The sequence below is a fragment of the Aptenodytes patagonicus genome, chromosome 6, assembly GCF_965638725.1.
Source record: "Aptenodytes patagonicus chromosome 6, bAptPat1.pri.cur, whole genome shotgun sequence".
NCBI lineage: Eukaryota > Metazoa > Chordata > Aves > Sphenisciformes > Spheniscidae > Aptenodytes > Aptenodytes patagonicus.
Genome location: NC_134954.1, coordinates 24997219 through 25017988, shown reverse-complemented (window position 1 = coordinate 25017988; position 20770 = coordinate 24997219). Strand labels below are relative to the sequence as shown.

At 41.8% G+C, this 20770-nt stretch overlaps 1 protein-coding gene across 5 annotated transcripts; it reads left to right on the top strand.

Annotated features, from left to right (window-relative positions):
- The first annotated feature begins 3724 nt into the window (after positions 1-3724).
- On the top strand, positions 3725-18823 carry GYG1 (glycogenin 1). 5 transcript variants are annotated; one of them, XM_076341595.1, is made up of 8 exons: positions 4542-4745; positions 7187-7322; positions 9194-9368; positions 9779-9941; positions 14196-14322; positions 16908-17121; positions 17777-17827; positions 18036-18823. In XM_076341595.1, the coding sequence occupies exons 1-8, from the start codon at positions 4694-4696 to the stop codon at positions 18204-18206; spliced, it is 1089 nt and encodes a 362-aa protein (XP_076197710.1). In that variant the 5' UTR covers positions 4542-4693; the 3' UTR covers positions 18207-18823. The 5 variants fall into 5 exon arrangements, with proteins under 5 accessions (XP_076197707.1, XP_076197710.1, XP_076197708.1 ...); XM_076341592.1 differs by lacking the exons at positions 4542-4745; positions 17777-17827 and adding an exon at positions 3725-3831; XM_076341593.1 differs by lacking the exon at positions 17777-17827 and having other exon boundaries at positions 16908-17039.
- Positions 18824-20770: the final 1947 nt, after the last annotated feature.

Below are 20770 nucleotides of genomic sequence, written 5' to 3'. Positions count from 1 at the left end.
TCTTGAATTGGGCTATATTCTTTTTATATATCCAGCTATGCACTTCACACCATGGAAGTCTCTTTCCTAACCAGACAGATTACCATTTCAGTTGCAGTGTTGTAAAAACTGAATTCCAGTACTTTAAACTTGGACTTAATGCTTGGAGTCAACAGTTTTTCTTTTTTTTCTCCAGATTTTGCAGAGGCAGAAATAATGTTTTATTCTGAAGCTTTCCCTACAATGTTTTATTAATTTAATGGTTGGACTCACTGTGCACATTTGCAAAATTATTATATAGCTTAAGTGGAAATGGCTAATTAAGTGCTTTAGAAGTTTACACTTAACACAGTCCAGTTACGGGGGTAGCAGTTTCTGTTACTGCCATGTAAATCCTAACTATATTTCAAAGCTACTTCTTAGTATTTGGTGTTTTGAAGTGTCTTTTTTACTTAAGTTATAGACAAGCTCCTACTAAAATAACGCTATTACTCAGTCATTAAAAGTAGGAAGTTCTGTAATGTGCAATGGTAATTTGACTTCTGCAAATGCATCACATGCATTGTGATGTAATTTTTTAATGCATGATCACAGGCTCATTTTCCATAGGACTTGCACCTCAGTCAGTGCACCAGTATTCCCCTAATGCGCTGCTATGCAGCACTTTGTCCGTTCTTTCTGAATGCCGTCTCTTTATCCAGCAAAATCTATTCCTTCTTCCTTCTCACCAGATTTTTATCAGGTCCTATGGTGTACTGACAAGTAACACAGTTTCCCATTCTCATATACTTATCTTTCACCTCGTCTTAAATTTATCCTCTTCCATCAAAATTGAGGCCAAGCTTTTTTTTTTGCTTAGCTTGTCCCAGGCTTAGATGCTTTCCCATCTTAGCCCTTGTCTCATGAGAGCTTGTCCCAAGCATTCCTCTCTTTTTTCCCAGCTTTTTTCCTTCTATCCTCATGTCACATGATCTTTTCTTCCATCTGATCTGGAAGCCAATGGGACACCTGATTATCTCTCAGGTTCTTCCTGTGACTTTTCCCCTCCTGGTTGTGGGGAAAGGAGTGTAACCAGTCAGTACAGGAGCACGGATGTATGTGCAATCCAGTCACACAAGGGAACCATAGAATTTACAGCCTGTTCAACCACGAACATCTGAAAAATCTCAAACAAGCATGTGCAAACAGGTGTGTCCATAGGGGTGGGGGGAGCATTTCTCTGTCACACTTTCAAGCTTAACACTGAAAAACCTAGGGGTTTTTTTTAGATTGTTTGTTTTTAACATGGAAACCAGAAGGAATGATGCTCTTTTGCTCCACTCTAACAATACAAAGGAGCTGGGGGGGGAGGACGGGGGAGGACAATCACCAACAGTGGCTATTCTATCGTTTTCTTTCAAAAACGTGGCAAAGCAACAAGCTAGACACAGCTGAAATGCGCTGGCTAAAAATTTCTCAAAACTTTCATCTGAGACAGACACAAACCATGCCCAACACCATCACAGAGAAAGTTTGTCAAAGCCATGGATACCTGAAAAAGGGCCGCATACTGGAAAATATTAGTAATCCCTACTCACATACAACATTACCAGCATTGCCTGTAACTATGATTCACGCATTTTTATGCACGTGATGTTTTATAAATTACTGGTATGCTCTAAAAGCTTTTTTTTGTTGGTGGTCAAGGAGCACTTCCCCAATTTTGGTATTTTTAAAAGTAAGCAATTTGATTTTAAAACAGGTCTACAAAAATTGTCTCAGCTCAAACATAATTTCCCATATTGGGGAAATTTGGAGGTGGAATGTTCTTCGTTCATCAGTTTGCATTTGAGGGTTTGTTTAGTTTTTAAATCCTTTCATGACAAAATCCATTTGCCATTTCAGGTTAGAAAGGAATCCCCTTCCTAACACTTTCCTCAGTTTATTATGGTGAAAAAGCAGGTATAGGACATTGTCTTGAGGAAGATGATGGATTGCAGAAAAGGACCTGGGGGTCCTGGTAAACACCAAGTTGAACATGAGCCAGCAATGTGCCCTTGCTGCAAAGAAGGTGAATGGTATCCTGGGCTGCATTAGGCAAAGTATGGCCAACAGGTCGAGGGAGGTGATCCTTCCCCTCTACTCAGCACTGGTGAGGCCACACCTGGGGGACTGTGTCCACTGCTGGGCTCCCCAGTACAAGAGAGACATGGACATACTGGAGAGAGTCCAACAAAGGGCCACGAGAATGGTGAAGGGACAAGAAAGCATCTCTCCTATGAGGAAAGGCTGAGAGAGCTGGGACTGTTCAGCCTGCAGATGAGAAGGCTCAGGGGGGTCTCGTCAGTGTATATAAACACCTGCAGGGAGGGTGCAAAGAGGAAGGAGCCAGGCTCTTTCCAGTGGTGCCCAGTGACAAGACCAGAGGCGATGGGCACAAACTGACACACAGGAGGTTCCCTCTGAACATCAGGAAACACTTTGTCACTGTGAGGGTGACAGAGCACTGGCACAGGCTGCCCAGGGAGGTGGTGGAGTCTCCATCCTTGGAGGTATTCAGAAGCCACCTGGACATGGTCCTGGGCAACCGGCTCTGGGTGACCTTGCTTGAACAGAGGGGTCGGACCAGACGACCTCCAGAGGTCCCTTCCAACCTCAACCAGTCTGCAATTCTGTGATTCTTTGGACTACTTCTTCAGTTACTACTTACTCTTCAGTTGGGGTGTGTATCTATACCCTTCACTATCTGTCATCATCTTTAATTGCTCAGTTTTGACTAGTAGGTAGGTAGTCATGTGAATAACAAAGGACCTGTACTAGAGTCTTAATACTCGTAATGCTTTTAAGGGTGATAAAGAGCACAAGAAACTTATTAGCACCCTTCCTATATTCCTGAAAAGGCACAGCTTAAATTTCTTCAAGGACTGAAATCGAGCCATAAGATATCTAAGCATGGGCATCTCTCTTCACCTCACCTGCTGACAGACGCTCCCCAGAGGTGCCAAGCATTGCCAACAGTACCAGTTAGGCTATCTTAACAGAGGCATGACGGTGTAAGCCTTCAAATGAAAGCACTTGCCTTGCACCTTTTCTAGGGCCCCTCCTGCCACCCCACAGCGCCCTGCAGCGCCCACCACCAAACCGCCCATAATGCTGCATGCGCCAACAGCTGCATTTCAAAGCCCGGCAGCGATCCCAACCGTGTGTGCAGCTGCCAGCATCCAGCCCAAGGCGCTCCTCATGGGAACACCATCCTCAGCTGCCATTTTGCGGCAGCATCAAGGATGGCTCACCAGCGGCCACACTACCCTAACGCGGCTGTGGGACCTGGGGTGTCTGGCATGTGCATACGCTGTAAAGGCGCTCCCCGCAGCTGCAGGTGGCTTTGGGCCAGGCGTGGTTTTACTCCTTCTTCCTGCGGGGCTTGGCGACCACCGGAGCAACGCTCTCCTTGTGCCACCGGCGCTGCCAGCCTGAGCCACAGCATCCCGACACGGGCTCCTACCCTCCCTCCATCGGCGCAGTGGAACATTTTCAAGCTCCGCGTAGCCTCGGAGGCACCTGGGGGGGGGGGGGGGGGAAGAGGCCCTCACGGCGCGGTCCCAAACCCCGTCTCCGCGCCCTGGCCGGGCGGTGGCCCCGCGCGGCCCCACCCACGGCCGAAGGCGGGATGACGTGCCACCACCGCGCGAGACCATGGCGGAGACCCCGCCCTGCGGCGACGCGAGAACTCCTCAGGGCGGGGCCTCCGCCTCCGGCCGAAGACGTTTCGCGCGTGGCCCCGCCCCTATATAAGGGGCGGCCTTCGCGCGGCCCTGGGAGCGGGGTCGCCGTCGCTGCTTCGGCCGTGCAGCGGAGCGGGCGCCATGGCAGGTCAGTCAGCGCGGCCACACCTCCCCGCGGGCGCCCAGCGCACGCGCCGCGATTCGGGAGGGCTGCTGGCGGCGCGGGCCGCGCTCGCGGAGCCGCCACGCGCTCCCCGGTCGCCTTCCGGCGGCGGCGCGGGAGCAGGGCGGGCCGCGGCGGCACCTATTTTTAGGCGGCGGTCCCTGCCAGCGGCGAGCTCCCAGGGGCGGGCTGCCGCCGCGAGGACGCGGCGAGCCGGTGCCGCGGCCGGTGGGGACTGGGGCTGCCCGCGAGGGGGCGCGGAGGCGTCCCGCCGGGCACCTCCGTTCGGATTCGGAGGACGCTCGCGATTCAGCCTTGCTCCGCGCTGCCCGCCTCGGTACCTGGCCCGGGGCTCTATCCCCTAACGGGAGGGATGTGGCCAGCGCGGCGGAGGGCGGGAGGGTCCGGAGAGGCCGCTATAGGGCCGCAGCGGCTCACAGGAGAAAACCTAGTCCTCCCCGGAAACGCTAAAGAAAGCGCGTAGCTTCTGTGCGTTTTGCTGCGATACAACGAGCAGTTCCTTACCACCTCTACAAGTGTGCCTGGCTTTTTTCTTCCGGATTTTTTTTCCCCGATTCTTACCTTACCTGAAGCTGTCAGCGGAGTCGGTTTCACTTTCAGATCTGGAAGGTTGCAGGAAGTCTGGTGCTCTGCCCCTCGATGCTCGTCTTGATTAGACGCTCCTGTCTCTTCAGGAATCCTGTACTCGGAAAAATGCAGGTGTACTAGTACCTAACCCAAAGAACAGGGGAATAGGCAAACACCTGTGAACTCTGGCTATGCCTATGAAAATGCTTCCGGGGGAAGTTTTAAAACATCTGGAGCAAGCACTCTGGTCCCCTCCTGCATGCTGTCAAATGAAAGATTGCTCCTAGCTCAGGCTTCCAAGATGCTCTTAGGTGCGTAAGGGCTAGTGCAGAGACTCTTGCGTACAGATACTGTAGCCTGGCAGCCAAAGATGTCTCTGAAGTAGCTCAGTTTTGCCTGGATAAATCAAATATGAAGCTGTGCAACTGTCTCGCATTCTCTGTGTTTTTGCAGCCACACTATTACTAACGGTTCAGTATGTTTCAGCGTAACTGCTGGTGACTGCTGTGTGAACATAACCTACTGTGGAGGAAATGTTTACAGAGAATGGAGAAGGGGGAGAGGATGGGAAGGGAGGCCCACACAACTGAAATACTTGTGGCTTAGGTAGAATGGACTGGTTTCTTGCAGATGTAACTTCCATATTAAGCAGCAACCGGTCTTGCCCAAATTGTAGTGTGGACTCAACATGTCTGAATGTACTTGTGAGTGTAGTGTAGAGAAGGTATGAAATAGAACATAGTTTATTCAAAACTTTGGAAAGCTGTACTGACTTAGATGCTCTATAAGTTGCCAGTATCCTCTTCCTGTCAAGCAGTCATAAAATTTCCTACTGCAGTTGGGATGTAATAGGGGGCTTCTTAGCCTTTAGTGTATCATTAAATTGACTTTATTTCTCTAAGACCGTTGTGTGTGAATACTCAGTTTCAGTAAGATGAGGAGACATGGTAGAAGTATACCTGCTAACAGTTCAATGAAAAAGACTAGTCTTTCAGTGGTGAGGTCACTTTAAGAATTAGTCTTATACTGCTGGAAGAAAAAAAACCCAACATCCAGATGAATGTGAATGTTGGGTACAAGCCCGCTTTGTCTACACTGGATTTTTAGTGAGCTGTCAACATAGAGTGGCAGACTTCTATTTATTGAGTAGTTGAGGAGTAACATTCAAATTAAGTAATGAAAAATGCTGCCCCATTAGGAGAATGGTTGCACCACTTAAAATGCTACACACTTGCCATTTGTAAAGCTTCAAAGAAGCACAAAATTGTTCTGTAGATTTGCTGAATTATATGAACTATTACAAATTGGTAGCTAAAGTGAACTGGAAAAAAAAAATCTTTATTCCTGGCATTGTAGAAGTTTTTTTGAACTTTGTAATTGACCACTATAATGTAAATCCCTTGGGACTACTTGGTTTTGCTGCTAAGCAAAATAGAAGGTTTTGTAGCTGGTGTGTAGAGCTTGCAAACCAGGTTTACAGAGCTTGTAGACAATTGTGGTACATTGTCGTCAACTGTTAAGATGGTATTAAGTTAAAGAGTTATTGATGATGACTGTCTCATGGGCTGAGACAAAGTTTGTACCAAACAACAATCTCTCTGAAAGCAGAGCAGTCACTATTTTAATCTTACTACTAGACTTCATAGTAAGCCTCTAAGTGCCCAGAACCCTCACTCTCAATCCTGATCTAGCCTAGTTAACAACTCCTGTAAAGAAAATAAATCACAGTTGCTAAAATAAACTTGAATGTGAAAATCTACTCTTGAAATTCTTAGGAAGAAACTGTTTTGTTGATGGTGTCAAAAATGGCTTGGTAGAAAAGAGTACACTTCTTTATAAAGCGCAGTAGCTTGGAAAGGAGTACTACATGATGATAGTTAACAGTGAACTGAAGAAGTTTGGAAGTTACTTGTTTGCTTTTGTTGGTCCCACCTTGGCAGTTTAAAACAACATGGCAATTGAAAGAATGCAAGCTTGTATTATATGGCCTCAATAAGCAGTATATGGCAAAGTGATCCATTTTAATCTATTTTTAAGATACAGCTGGAGCAGAAGACTATAGTAACAATCCAACCTTACCTCTCTTTGCTTGAAGACCAAAAACTGTTGCTGCAAGTCTTAAACTGCTTATCATATTACTGGTTACTTCCCATTTAAATCTTGCGTTCTTGTGAGAGAGCTGCAGCCATGGGTTGCAGAACAACTCATCTACAAAATCCTGAGCTAGCAAAACTTAATACTGTTGTCCAAGATCTAATTCAATGCTTACTTTTATTTGAAATGAAATGTAAGTATTACGCTGCCCTAGCTTCAGGGTTCAGAGCTGAACCTAGAGTAGCTCTACTGTTACTAACTTTAGACCAAATGCAAGCTCACTCACTCCCAATACTTTTAGCTTAAAAATAGTATATTAATGGCCAAAATAAGGCTCTTTAGACCTTTTGGATTGTCTCTAACATTTGGTGCGACTTACTTAACCTGTGGGCAAACTGGAACTGGTTTTCTCTTGCACCAGTCTTGATTTTGGTTTTTTTTACTGTGTTTTGCTATGTGTCAAGTTACTAATGGCAAGTATAGCTATGCAAGTATAATCTGCTTCGTTCAGCCATGTAGGTAGGCCCAATATGCAGAGTTAAAGAGCACATCTTAGAGGTCTCACAGCATGATTACCTAACAATACTAGGTTTCTAGTATATCTGTGTCAGAATAAAGTAGTGGATCATGCTAACTTGACCAAGTTCATTTCTTCCAGACCAGTCTTTTGTGACTCTAGCCACAAATGACTCCTATGTGAAAGGAGCACTGGTACTTGGTTCATCCTTGCAACAGTACAGAACAACAAGGAAGCTGACTGCACTCATAACTCCTCAGGTCTCAGATCTTATGAGGTAAGGTCACTTACATACTTCAAACTGCCACAGTTCCTGCTGATCTGAAGGTTGAAAAACAGAAGTTAAATTCCTTAATAGTAACCTTCCAGAACTCTGGAAGCTTAACAGCTAAGCTTAGCAGAATTCAACTTGTACTACCTGGAATTCTGTAAGTTCTTCAAACATGAAACTTTTTTTCTTTCTTCCATATAAGTTAACAAACACTCTGTAGTTAGAGCACTAAACTGTGACTTAATACTGATATTTCAACTGGACCTTTGCTCTTTCATAGTCCTACATAGAACTGTCCAATAATATGATATTGCCTGTGTGTTCATTAGCGCTGTGTATATGCATGTGAAGGTGGGAGTAGGGGATTGGTATTTATTTTTCTTGCAGAAGCATTCCAGATTGAGATAATGTAACACAAGCTCTCTTGAAATCTAGCAGACACTTCAAATTTTATCATGAGAGAAGAAAATGAGCAGAACTAAAGTAGCACCAAGTACGTCAAATCAGCAGATCAAGAGGCATCTAAAAGGTCACCACAGTACAACAAAGGAAATTAACAGGCAACCGCTTCCTACAGCCTCTCTAGAATAGTCTCAGTATGGAGTGGACTGGGTGCTCTTTCCACATGTAAGAGGAGGGTAAAAAACCAATTAACTTAACAAACAGCTACATGAACTACAGGTGATAGGTCAAGATTCTGTACATGGGGAAGTTCTTCTGAAATGATCTCTCAATTTATAGAGATAGTAGAGAAGTGGCTCAATAATAAATGGAGTGACTCTCCTTGGAGTCTCTTGGCAGCTAAACAGCCTCATCAATATAAAGATGTTACATATAGGAATATCCATTCTAGCCTATTAGGTGAGTGTGCTCTTTTAAGATGAATCATAAATGTGCTTATGTGCTAGTGTAAGCCAGCTAGTACTATGCCCTTAGACCAGCGATACCTACCTACCTAGTGGTGTAGCTGGCACTTGCATTTCTCACTCTGTATCTGCTAACAAGGTATGCCTTAAGTTCAGAAGCAGTTGTCCATGCCAAACTGTCAGTATAAAGACAAACTCATTTACAAGCTCCGTGGCTCAAATTGTGCTGATAATTGCTGAGCATTCAAGATACACTGTAGAATAGTGAGACTTTACAGATGCTTCATATTTTAAGCAGCATGAACTCCTTAACCTCTGTTGAACTAATGGTAATGCTTTACTGATGGTAAAGCAAAGGTTGGGTATCTGCCACAAAATTTCACTACACTGTCTGAAAGTTTAAGTGTCACCCTTAGGTGAACATGATACTGGATCAAAACACTGCTGTACCCACAGCTGTGATTAAGTGAGTCTTTATGGGATAAAGAAAGTTTTAGCAACTGGGTCTAGTCAGATGTCCCTAACAGTCACAAATCCAGAACAGTGTTGTCATAACTATTGCATAAACTTCTGTTTCAGCTGTTTAGGATTCAGCTACTGTCCTGCTCAAGCTACTCTAACAGCTTCCCATTTCTTAATTGCCTGCTCAAAGTAGACCGTTAACTTGCCAAAAATTGGAGTCTGGCTGAAAAAAGCTGTGTGGAAAGTTTGTACTACATAGCCATGACCTACTGGACTTGGTAGCAATGCCAACTAAAGCCCTGTTTGTGGAAGAAAAAAAAAAGCCCCAAACAAACTTCTTTGTTCCCCAAAATGTGCCCATTACAAACTAGAAACCTTGAGGCAGATGGGTGTACTTGTGCATTCCAGCACATGCACTCAACTCTTACTGATGGCGTAAGAAATGCTGCCAGGTTCCCTGTTATTCCACTTCTCTTTATGGAATCTGTCATGTGGTCTGGTGCTGGAATAACAATAGAACTAAATCATGGCAATTGACTCTTTCCCTAGGAGAGTGCTGGAAAAAGTCTTTGATGAAGTCATATTGGTAAACGTCTTGGATAGTGGGGATTCAGCACACTTGGCATTAATGAAAAGACCTGAGCTGGGTGTCACACTAACAAAGCTTCACTGCTGGGAACTGACACAGTTTTCAAAATGTGTTTTCATGGATGCAGATACAATGGCAAGTGGTCGTGTCTCATGGTACCTCTTAATGACCTGGTATGGGGGTTGTTGGATTTTTTTTTTTCTGTGGGTTGTTTTTGGTTTTGTTGTTTGGGCTTTTTTGGGGGAAGGGGAGTTGGTGGTTTGTTTTGGGTGTTTTTCTTTTCTTTTTAAGAGGAGGGGTAATAGAGCCCTTTTTGCTATTTGGACTAGTAACTCTAAAAATGTATGTGCCTTTTTTTATCTAAATTAATTGTAACATAGTCTGTGGGGACTATCACCATAAAGTATTGTCTTCCATAAGACAAGAGCATTGATACGAGAACTTTCCTTCATGTCTTAAGGTGGATGTCAAAATCCATTAAAACATGATACCACAGTTCCTAACCTAAAAACCAGAAAACAATTTTCTACCTCCTTTACAACTAGGTTTTGTCAAATATCGATGAGCTTTTTGAGAGAGAAGAGCTGTCTGCAGCACCAGATCCAGGCTGGCCTGACTGTTTTAATTCTGGAGTTTTTGTTTACCGACCTTCCATTGAAACATACAATCAGCTGTTACAGTTTGCCACAGAGAAAGGCAGCTTTGATGGTATGTATTAATTTGTATTTCAATATAAGTTAGACCAAAATGGTAATAGTGGTTGGGATGGCTCAGAAACTACATATGTGTCATGGGGACTCTGTATGATAGAATTCTGAACTCAATGTAACTACACAAATTTTATCCTTCTCACAATAGAGGCTATCATTACAATATGTAGTAAAACTAGTTTTTTCAGACTTCATGAAATAAAAAAAACTAAGAGTCTGGCCTCTAAACTAGCAGCTGTAAGTATTAGCAATGCAGAATCATGTAACAAGAAATCTTAATATGTAGCAAGCACAGTGCATGCATTAGCAAATGAAACTGCAGTACTATGCTTCATGCATTCCTAACACTCAAGGCTTGAATGTTCTATGCTAACTCAAGTTGCTGTGGAAAAAATAGTACTGATCAACTTAAGTGCAGCTTCAGAGAAACAAACATTTGAAGATGCAACTATCTCTTCATACGCTATGTGATAGCTGCCTGTCATTATAGGGTGGTGACTGTCTCTTGCCCAGTATCAAGTGCATGTAGTCTTGGCTGCTTCCCACTATAGGTCACTTGGGATTGGCCACTGTGCCAGATTTAAGCTTGAGAAGCCAAGTTCTGCTGTTCTGTAAGTCTCCTTACCAATCTATTACCGTTGCAGTAAATGCACACGTTGTTTGAAGGCTGCTATAGTTAAAGGCTTCTGAATGACTATCACTGTCTCCTGTCACTAAATTTCATTATGTAACTACTGGGGTACAAAGCAAAAGTCTAACTGAAAAAGCTACAGAAAATTACATAAATAAGACCATAAAATAGAATTCATAATAGAAGGTAATTAGCCAGCCTGTTGACTTACCTTTCAGTACTTTGTAAAAAGTAAAAATTCTAGATGTCACTCCTAGTCTGTGGAATAATCCCTGTTACTGTGTGGACTCCTGTGTGTGGCCTCCTAAAGAACATTAGTCGCAGATGGATGCTTAATGCTACCATATGAATAAACTCTAGTGAAAATGAGTACTGCAACGTAATGAAGGGTCTGTCTGTACCTTGCTACTGACAAGGTAGCAGTTGGTAGCTCTGGGAGTGCTCTCAAATGTTGGGTGTAAATTGATGACCAGTTATGGCAAAAGCTGTAGCATGGTACTGAATTGTTGCATTTAAAAAAAACAAACAACCCCAAACCAACCAAACAAAAAACCCCAAACAAACCCACATCTTTGTGCAAACTGACTGTTGAGTAGCTCCAGGAACATCTGAGACTTGGTGATTGTCTCCTCTGAGCTTTGTGCTCAACTGCTAGCAGACCCCATCTTCTAGGTCTAAGGCCGCTGTCCTCTAAAAGAATAGAACTGCTTCCACAATATACTTTCTGACTTGAAAGCTAAAGCCACACAGTGGTGAAACTTCCTCAATGTCCTAAACATGAAGCAATTGTTGCAGCTCTTAACAGTAAAAATGGTGGGTTAATTGTTTAGGTACAAAATTTCTAGAACTGTAATTTGTACTTCAGCTTTAAAATTTATTCAGTTTTTATTAAATGGTAGCACTGATGTGAGTAATGAGACCACAGAGACTTACACTACCTGCATAAGCTGCTGCTGAGCTCATGAACTTGGTGGGGAGAAAGGGGATTTAAACTTAAATTGATCTAGACAGTAAAAAGTTCCTAGGAAACTTTTTATAAGAGAAACGCCTGTGAGGGGTCACTGCCCTTAATAGGACACAGGGATGCAAACTCAACAAGCTACCAAGGTATGCATAATTGAAGTCAAGCTCTAAGTGCCCCATCTGCAGTAGTAGTAACTAGGGAATGCAAGACTTCCCAGAATATTTCGTGTTTATAACAGTAGACAGATGCCTCCTATGTAATGCTGTTGTCCAGAAATGGTAGTGATGGCTGCTTATGTAGACAGCTACTTTGTCTATTTGAACTTTACCTTTCTAGATAATGAGGAATATGTCATGTAATAATTCTAGATACCATCTAAAAGTAGCGGAGGGGAAAAAAGTTTAGTTTTAAAAGAAATCTGGTAGCACTGATACCTTAAGAATGGTGCTATTGCTTCAACAATCCTCTGGCTCTCTAGCCTGGCATCTAAAATGGTTGCTTTGTATAAAGATACAATGCAGCAAGACTGTATCTGTAGATATGTAGCTAATGTAACTACTGCCTGATTCTTTCACCTTAGACGTAAGGTCCAGTTTATACAAGACTACTGTTGAAGTCTGAACTATGCTTTCAGTGGCTGCTTTGGCACAAATGCATGCGATCTGAAAAAAAGCAGAGTATGTAAAACAATCTGAGTGAGAGAAAGTCCTGTAGAATAAGTTAAATACACTGTTGCTGCCCCATCAGTTATCAGCTATCTGTTTGAGAGGGCATCCCAGACTTTCTTCTCTTTTAGATGATCTTACTGTTAACATATGCGTTCTTAACACAGCATTAAGTTAGAAGTTAAAGTGAAACATAGCTGAGTAAAGACCAGAGGACTTGTCTGGTTTCTTTGACTCTGTTCTCTTGTGATGGGCACAACTTCTTCAAAAATGCTTTCCTTCCTTTATGGGTTGAGAGGCAAGTCAGAGGTTTGAAATTACTGGACTGAGTCTCTAGGCAATTTCTCACTCTGCAATCTGCACATATGCTGACAGCTGTAACAGGATACTTTAGAATTTATATTTGTCAGTGTACTGTCTGTACATCTAAGTTTATGCCCAGTGACTAGATAATCCAGTTGCAAAAAGCAAATTCTGCTCAAACAGCAGTGAGTGTGTAAACCTTAGTGCTGCCCTAAATCTGATCATAGGCCAATAAAAAAAACCTTTCCTGAGTCAGCAGAGATGGAGTGCTTTAGAAAATTAAAGATTAAAATAAAACATTGACTCTTTTCTAAGCTATCCATTTACCTACTCTTCAGCAATGCTACTTGTGAAAGCAGTTACAGGTGAAGGGAAGACAGCAAATGAAAGTTGAGGGACTCCCTTCAATCTCCTTCATAAGAGTAACTATTAACACTTAAAGACTAAGTATATTCACTGCAATAAAGAATGAATGAGTATAAATAAGTAGTTTTTACTTCTCAGTAGCTGCTTATAAACTAGTCTGCTTTTGGCCAGAGGCTATGTTTTTAGCTACTCTACTACTGATGTACCAAACAACTTCAGACTGATTTGACCTTGTTACAACCTCTACTTGCAAACTAAGAGGTGACCCTTCTCAACACAGTAGGTCTGGCTATAGCTTAGATTGTTATCCTCACTTAGGGGTTAGTCAGCAGCTTTTTAGTACAGAACTAGGAACGCCTATTGCCTGGCAAGGAATTTTATGAAGCTTTACTAGAGTTGTCACCAAGACTGAATGCACTTTCCTTATCATAGAATCATTAAGGTTGGAAAAGACCTCTAAGATCAAGTCCAACTGTCAACCCAACACCACCATGCCCACTAAACCATGTCCCTAAGCGCCTCATCTACACATCTTTGAAATACTTCCAGGGATGGGGACTCCACCACTTCCCTGGGCAGCCTGTTCCAATGTTTAACCACTCTTTCAGTAAAGACATTTTTCCTCATGTCCAATCTAAACCTCCCCTGGCGCAACTTGAGGCCCTTTTCTCTTGTCCTATCGCTTGTTACTTGGGAGAAGAGACCGACACCCACCTCGCTACAACCTCCTTTCAGGTAGTTGTAGAGCGCGATAAGGTCTCCCCTGAGCCTCCTTTTCTCCAGGCTAAACAACCCCAGTTCCCTCAGCTGCTCCTCATAAGACTTGTTCTCCAAACCATATCACAGTGTAGGTAGATGCATCCAGCACTGCAGGTCTAACAGACCCCCGATACCCTCCCTAACTCTGGCATTGAGATGTTGGTCATGCATCTGTAAGCATAAGTAATAAAACTGTTGGCCCTTGATCTTCTGAGCTACAACTTTCCTGAAGCTGAACAGTACTCAGTTGTCAAGTCCTGGTTTTTGCTGCCTTATACAGCTTGAACTTAAGTTGTAAAAGAAAATGGCAGGGTTTGTGAGCAGCTTGCTAGCTTTTAGCGAAAGTAACCCCACACATACTACCTTTTTCATTCTCTGCATTTTTTTGATTTTTCAAAGGCTGCAAGGTTTACAGGGTTGTTCACAAATAGAACTCTAGTGCTCTGTGCCAAACTCCTACTGGACATGACAACTGCATTACCAACTCTTAATTAGTGAAGTGATTGAAAAAGATCCTAAAACAGCTATCTGATGCTTGTAGCCTATTAATGCTTTCTCTTTCAGGTGCAGATCAGGGGTTATTAAACACCTTCTTCAGCAGCTGGGCAACAACAGACATGAGCAAACATCTACCATTTATTTATAATTTGAGCAGCACTTCTGTATATTCCTACCTTCCAGCATTTAAAGCGTAAGTTCAAAATTCTAGGAAGACTTTCAGAGCTTATATAAACTCATTTCTTGTAACGGAACAAACAGGCACAATGTGAACTTACATGGGTTTTTCTAAAGGGAGGCCATTATTGTCACTAAAAGAAGGTATAATAGTTTCCACTCTGTGTTTAAAAAAAAAAAAAAGTTGAATTCATCTCATGATAAATGCAGAGAGAAAGCTGTATCTGTAACTTAAACCACTCATCCCTGGTGGTAGCACTGAAGTTGATTTAGAGTAAGCACATTTGACGGGTCACTTGCAAAAGGAAGAACCACTACTCCAGTATGGGATACTGTCTATTACAGTTCTAACCAAAGGCAGCAGCTCTTGAATAAGCTTGAGCTGAACTTCAGCATGTCACTGGTGGTACTGTTCCCACCTAGATAACTTGTGCTTTCCTCACTCAAATTACTTAGGGTATTTAACAACCCGTAGCTACAGTTCATCTAATCAACCTATATCATTCAAATAAACATGGTGAACAAAGACTTGTATAAAGCTAGAATTCTCTCCCAACAGTCTTTCTAGATCTCAGACAGTTCCTTAAGTAATAGCAAGATGGAACAAAGACTACAGCCAACCACCATACATTTGCATGCTTCCTGTGTAAGGAGAACAACTGTATCCTCCCTAGCTAGCACTATTAGATTTGGCATGTGAGTAAACCATATGTCAGTGGCAAGGGTCACTCAAAGTGTTATAATACAGGAGGAAGGGGGGGAAGCATGGGAAGCTGAAATGTTACACAGAAACTCTTATTCATTAAGAGCTGCAAAAGTTGGGGGGGGGGGTGTGCAGAGGGAAAGTACTCATTGCATAAAAACAATCTGATCTCTGAATGACATCAGGTTACTAGTGTCTAAAGCAGTAGCTAGCATAAGCAGGACTGTTGCTGGCTCAAGATCAAACTATGTCTTGTGATCAGAATACCATTTGAAATCCTGTCATGCTAAAAGTGGAACACTTATTTAAAGAAATATATGCAAGCCTAAGAATGACTAAGTAGTTGGATAGCATTTGATAAGCTAACATCTATTGTAAAGTATGTCCTCCTTCCATGGCTGACTGGTTGTTTGTCACATGACCTTAAACTTACAAATGACCTTGTTGCCACAAAAGCCTAATAGGATTTGGGGGCTTCTGACAAAAATTCCGTTTAACCAATTGAATCAATTGCCTAACCGAATTCAGTAGACCTTCAAAAGTAGAATGCTGGAAGTGCAGCCCTTTTAAGTAGAATGCCCTGCTCAATAGGTGGAACAATTTTCCTTGGTTAGATCAGCAGCTATGCTCCTGATAATCAGCAGTTGGAATAAAGTGAAATTTAAACCTACTGACATCAATAGCTAAGTTTTTTGCAGCTTTGTACAGCGAGACTAGATTTCACAGCAGTCTCAGTAATCCCTTTTTCCAAAGGAAAATGCCAATTCATGACATGTTCTCTAACTTCAAAACATTGATGAAGGACTTTTCTGGGAGATGGGGAAAGACAGATTAGTTGCTAAGGCCAGTGTGGACATAAAGCTTCCTAACAGTTGAGCTTAAACGTCAAAAGAAAGTATTGCAGATCTAGAAACTATCTAGAAAGCAGATACTGAAAACATTGTAGAAGCTTGGCATCTGTCAACTGTTGTACAGGTCTTAAGCAGACAGAATACTAAGAATACACTTCTCCATTTGCAGCAAGTGTAACATAACACTTCTTGGGCATTCTCTAGCTTAAACAGCCTTGATTTTTAAACAATGACAAGTTTCCTCAGAACAGCAGCAGCCTAAGATGAAGAAAACTCAGGCTGTTAAGTAATGCTGTGACAGCTAATAAAACTAAGGAAGTCCTCTTATGCCAAGATTTGGCATATGGAGTTTAAAGCTTAAGCCTAGAAATTGACCTCTTGAAGACAGATTTTTTTTTTTCTTGCACTTAGTGCAAATACTTGACCTTGTTTTACACATGCATACGTTTTCATTCTGCAATAAGATCAGTTGTGTTCAAAACATTGAACATGAATATTGAAATACAGTCAAGGATCTTCCAATAGTACAAAACCCCCCACCCAAATGCATACTGCCTTGTTTTGAATATTCTAGTTTTTGAAACACAAACTGAAAGGGTAGTGCTAACACTGACCCTTCTCCACATAATGCTTGTAATGCCTAACTATCTGGATCACTGACTTTGGAGTAGAATCTTTTTCACTTTTAAAACCAGTTCCGATTGCAACGGCTGCTTGAGACTGCTCTCTCCTGAGCTATGGACATCACTCTACCTAAAGACTTGAGTTGGCTGTAAGTACTTAAATAGCCCAGACCATTAGTTTTTGGCTGTATTCCGACTAGTGTAATGTAGAATTCTGTTTGCATTTTTTCCTGTTGTATAGCGATGCTTTCAGTCCCAGTAGGCATTGGCAGTTTGATCATTTAGCCTGCTAAATATATTCAGATTTCTGTTTTCTGGACACCTACAGAAACTGCAGGTTAAAAAAAGTTACGTCTGCAAGTTGAAACTCTTGTTTTCTAGACAACTGCACAAACTGTGGGTTCTAACTTTTTCTGTCCAACAGGTTTGGTGCAAATACTAAAGTGGTGCATTTCCTGGGAAGCACAAAGCCATGGAACTATACATATGACTCCAGAATAAAAAACATAAAAGGCAACATGGATAAAATAGTTCACCCAGAATTCCTCAACATGTGGTGGGATACTTACACAGCTAATGTTTTACCATTATTAGAACAGCATGGAATTGTTAAAGAAATTACTACAGGTGTAAACATGGTATGTGCTTTAATATTCTTGTAGAAACTACCTAAATATGGATGACAGGTTCTTCACCATTGCACTGATTTCCCTTCCGTCTGTCCAACTGAAAGCACGGGTGTGGTTTAGTGGTGGGATGTAGGGTTTTTTGGTTTTGTTAAGCTTGGAATAAATAATACTACAGAAGAGAAGCATGCTATAGTGGTCTTGAACATAGCTGACTGCTTCCCTAAAACAAACTATATAAGTAGCTAATGGTGCACCAGAAATTATACTGTAGTAACTTCTTTAATATATACAGAAAAGGGCCCTAACTCTTAATGTGCCGCAGCTAATAAGGTTCTCGGGCAGAAGAACCCCAGTTCAGCATGCAATATGTACATATAGATCTTGCATGGTGAAACAAATCTAGGGAAGCCTAGGAGAACTAGAGAATGAATACTTTATGTAGACTGGCAGTGATGACTCCCAATACTTATCAAAGCCAAAGTAATGCTTCTAACTCTAGTTCTCATTCAGAGTTTAGTAGCTTGCATCTGACTGCAGACTTTATTGTCTTAGCTTAGTACACGGGCCAGTTTAAGTTCTCAACCTTTCTAAGACCAAAGTTACTGATCTCTTAAGATGTGCTTTCTCTTGTTAATCTTACGTCTTTCTAACAAACTATTTGCAGCTATCGAGCTTGGTCTATACTCTGGCTTTCTCTTGTGGCTTCTGTAGAGAGGTATGAAGAACTTAAACTTTTTTTTTCTCCCTGCTAACTTCTGTAACTCTGCTTTGTTATTTTGCTAGGAAAGCTGCACAATCCCTGCCCATTGGCAATGCTTGCTGCTGCGCATGAGAACATCTACTTCATTGTCCCGTTCTATGGCCTGTTGCTCACTCTAGCTATGCAAAGTATTTCCATATTTTTACTCTGCCTTTCCTTTTAGGCAGAGGTTACAGAGGCAGTGTCCCACATATCAGTATCAGCACCATCACCAGTATTACCAACTGTATCTTCAGAAGAACGCAAGGAACGGTGGGAACAGGGCCAAGCTGACTATATGGGAGTGGATTCCTTTGACAACATCAAGAAGAAACTTGATACCTACCTTCAGTAGAAATGCCTGTCTCAGACAGTGGTGATGCAAGGACTTGTTCCAGAACTAACAGCTAGAAAGGTGTAGATGGTGGTCAGTTACACTTGCCTAGTAGCTTGATGAAAAACTTCTTGGCTGAAGGCCTCTGCAGTGCTACAGATGAAGACTGAGCAAAAGCTAGGAAGCAGAATTCCTTGGGCCACCTATAACTACCCAATTTTCAATTCTCCCCACTAGATAAACCCAGGTATTTTCTTCTGTTGTGATCAATTGGCTCAACGTATTGCTTGAAACTGGGTTTGTTACCTCACCTCATTAAGGTGATTAGCATCGATTCCTTTGCTTGCTGTTTTAGATGTAAAATCTAATTCATGGGATTGCTCATACACTAGTGTGGTAGCCATTCTGCTTTACCATAAATGTATTAATGACACTGGGATACATACAGATGTAACAGTAATAGCACTGCTTTGCTCTTCCAGTCACAATTGCACTTAAGTTTTGATCAGGTTCTTATGCACAGTGCCTACAGCATGGCAGAATGCATTTTTCAGTTCTGTATACTATGGGACTAGTAAACTGAGTTTTATCTGTTATTTGCAATGTTGCACTTGATAAAAATAAAAAGTTCTCATGCATTTCTGGCTTCCCTAAACTCTTGAGGGGAAAAAAAAAAAGGGGAGCTCTGAAGCAGTCTAACTAGAATATTCAACAGGTATAACCCTTAAGCTTTGCTAATGCTATTCTAGCTACCATTAGCGAATGTCCAGCTTTTAGTTCTGTAGTTATTTACAGAGTATATAGTCATTTGCCAGGGAGCTGTTTAGGGGGCCAATCCTCTTATTAGCTTGTCCTAAGTATAGGACAGGGCTATGGAGGAAGTACCTGCTGAAGCTACTCACATAAGCAACATGGAGCTTGGTAAGAGGGAATCTTTCTTTAGTCACTGAAAGAAAGATCATCCCTAACATAAGCCCTGTACACGGTGAACTTGTGTTTAAACACAATGGTGATGCTATTTTGGCAAAGAAAGACTGAATAGCTGCTTAAGTAACTGTATCTACCCTGATTAGGAAAAACGACTCTTTCTGTGCGCGCAAGGAGTAAAAGAAAGTGCTTTTTTGCCACACTCGGACTATGCATTGTATTCTAAGACACATGGAAAAGCAGTAAAAATACCGCAGTAACAAAAGAATACTGAAGGCAGAGATTGGCTGTTATCTGTACTAAGTTTCAGATCCATCCTTCAGCCAAAATTCTAAACAGAACTGTTCTTTGACAGCTATACTGTGTACTAGTCCCAAAACACTAAGAAAATACCATTTCATTATTTCCTCATAAAGGAGGATTTTGGCAGGAAGCTAGCGAGGGTGCTAAACTTCTAGCCTAGAGATAAACAATCAACAAGCTCTCGCCATTTGCTGGTAAAGCAGAAGATGTGATCTGCATATGAGAGTTAGTTTGTTTTAACTTGGTTTTGCTACTTAATTGCTCTAAGATTCCTTGGTCACCATTTAGCAAAAAATGCTAAAGATAAGGTCCAAACCAAAGTAGCTTGTAGCTATTTAAAAATACATAGCATCTGAACTCCCAGTTGTAACTAGCCCTTTCCTGTGTGGGTTTTTCTTTTGCTGTGTTGGGTTTTTTAACAGGAAAATTTGAAGTTGTGTGAAAGCAGGAGGGATTACTAGTTACAATCTGTAGTGACAAAAGCATACTTTATCCAACAAGTACGAATATTGGAGTTCTGCATGCTCACAAACTACTCTATGGAAAATGGTAAAATACTCTTTTGAAGACAGGTAAACAGTCTTAGTTTTGTTCCCCTTGTCTGTATTCATACTAGAGAATAGGCACATTACTTCTTTTTAAGCTTAGTTGGAGAGAACTGGAAGTGTAAAAGCATGAGACTATACCAACCTGAAAATGTGGTTTAGCATGTAAGTTTTGTTACATTAATACAAGAAGATAAGGAGAGATGCTGAATGAGATGAAAACCTGCATGTTTTGAGTTAACAAATACAATTAGTAAAGAAAGAAAACCTATAAAACAATTCTGTCCTAGCCTCTGTGACTCATACTGTGGTTAAGTGTTTACCCACAGCCTCAGGAAAGCTAAAAGGTATGGCATCTGTACCAAACTCTATGCAGCTTATTTTCAATAAAATGACCTTCGTGTCATTATCTGCCACTATTTCCTTCATAATTACTGCAGGCAGCATTTGCAGAAACATAGAGATCTCTTTTTATCCTTGGTAACAGTATCAGTTGATACATCAAACAATGCTCTGCTCTAAACTGTAGGTACTCAAAACAGTAACTGAATTAAAGCACTATACTCAAAACATCATTATTCAAAAGAATCATAGCCCTGCTTAGATAGCAACTCAAGTATTGGGACTCCAGTTGCCTTTAAAAAGCATATAGTCTAAGGTGTTCCTTAGATGGTGACAACTCAGAGCAACTCTGAAAACGTTTAGAAGCTTTTTTTTTTCCCCCATTTACATCTTTGTTTTATGTAGGGGGTAAAAAAACCCAGAATGATAGACTACTAACTCCAGTCTTTGGAATTAAAAACGTTAAGT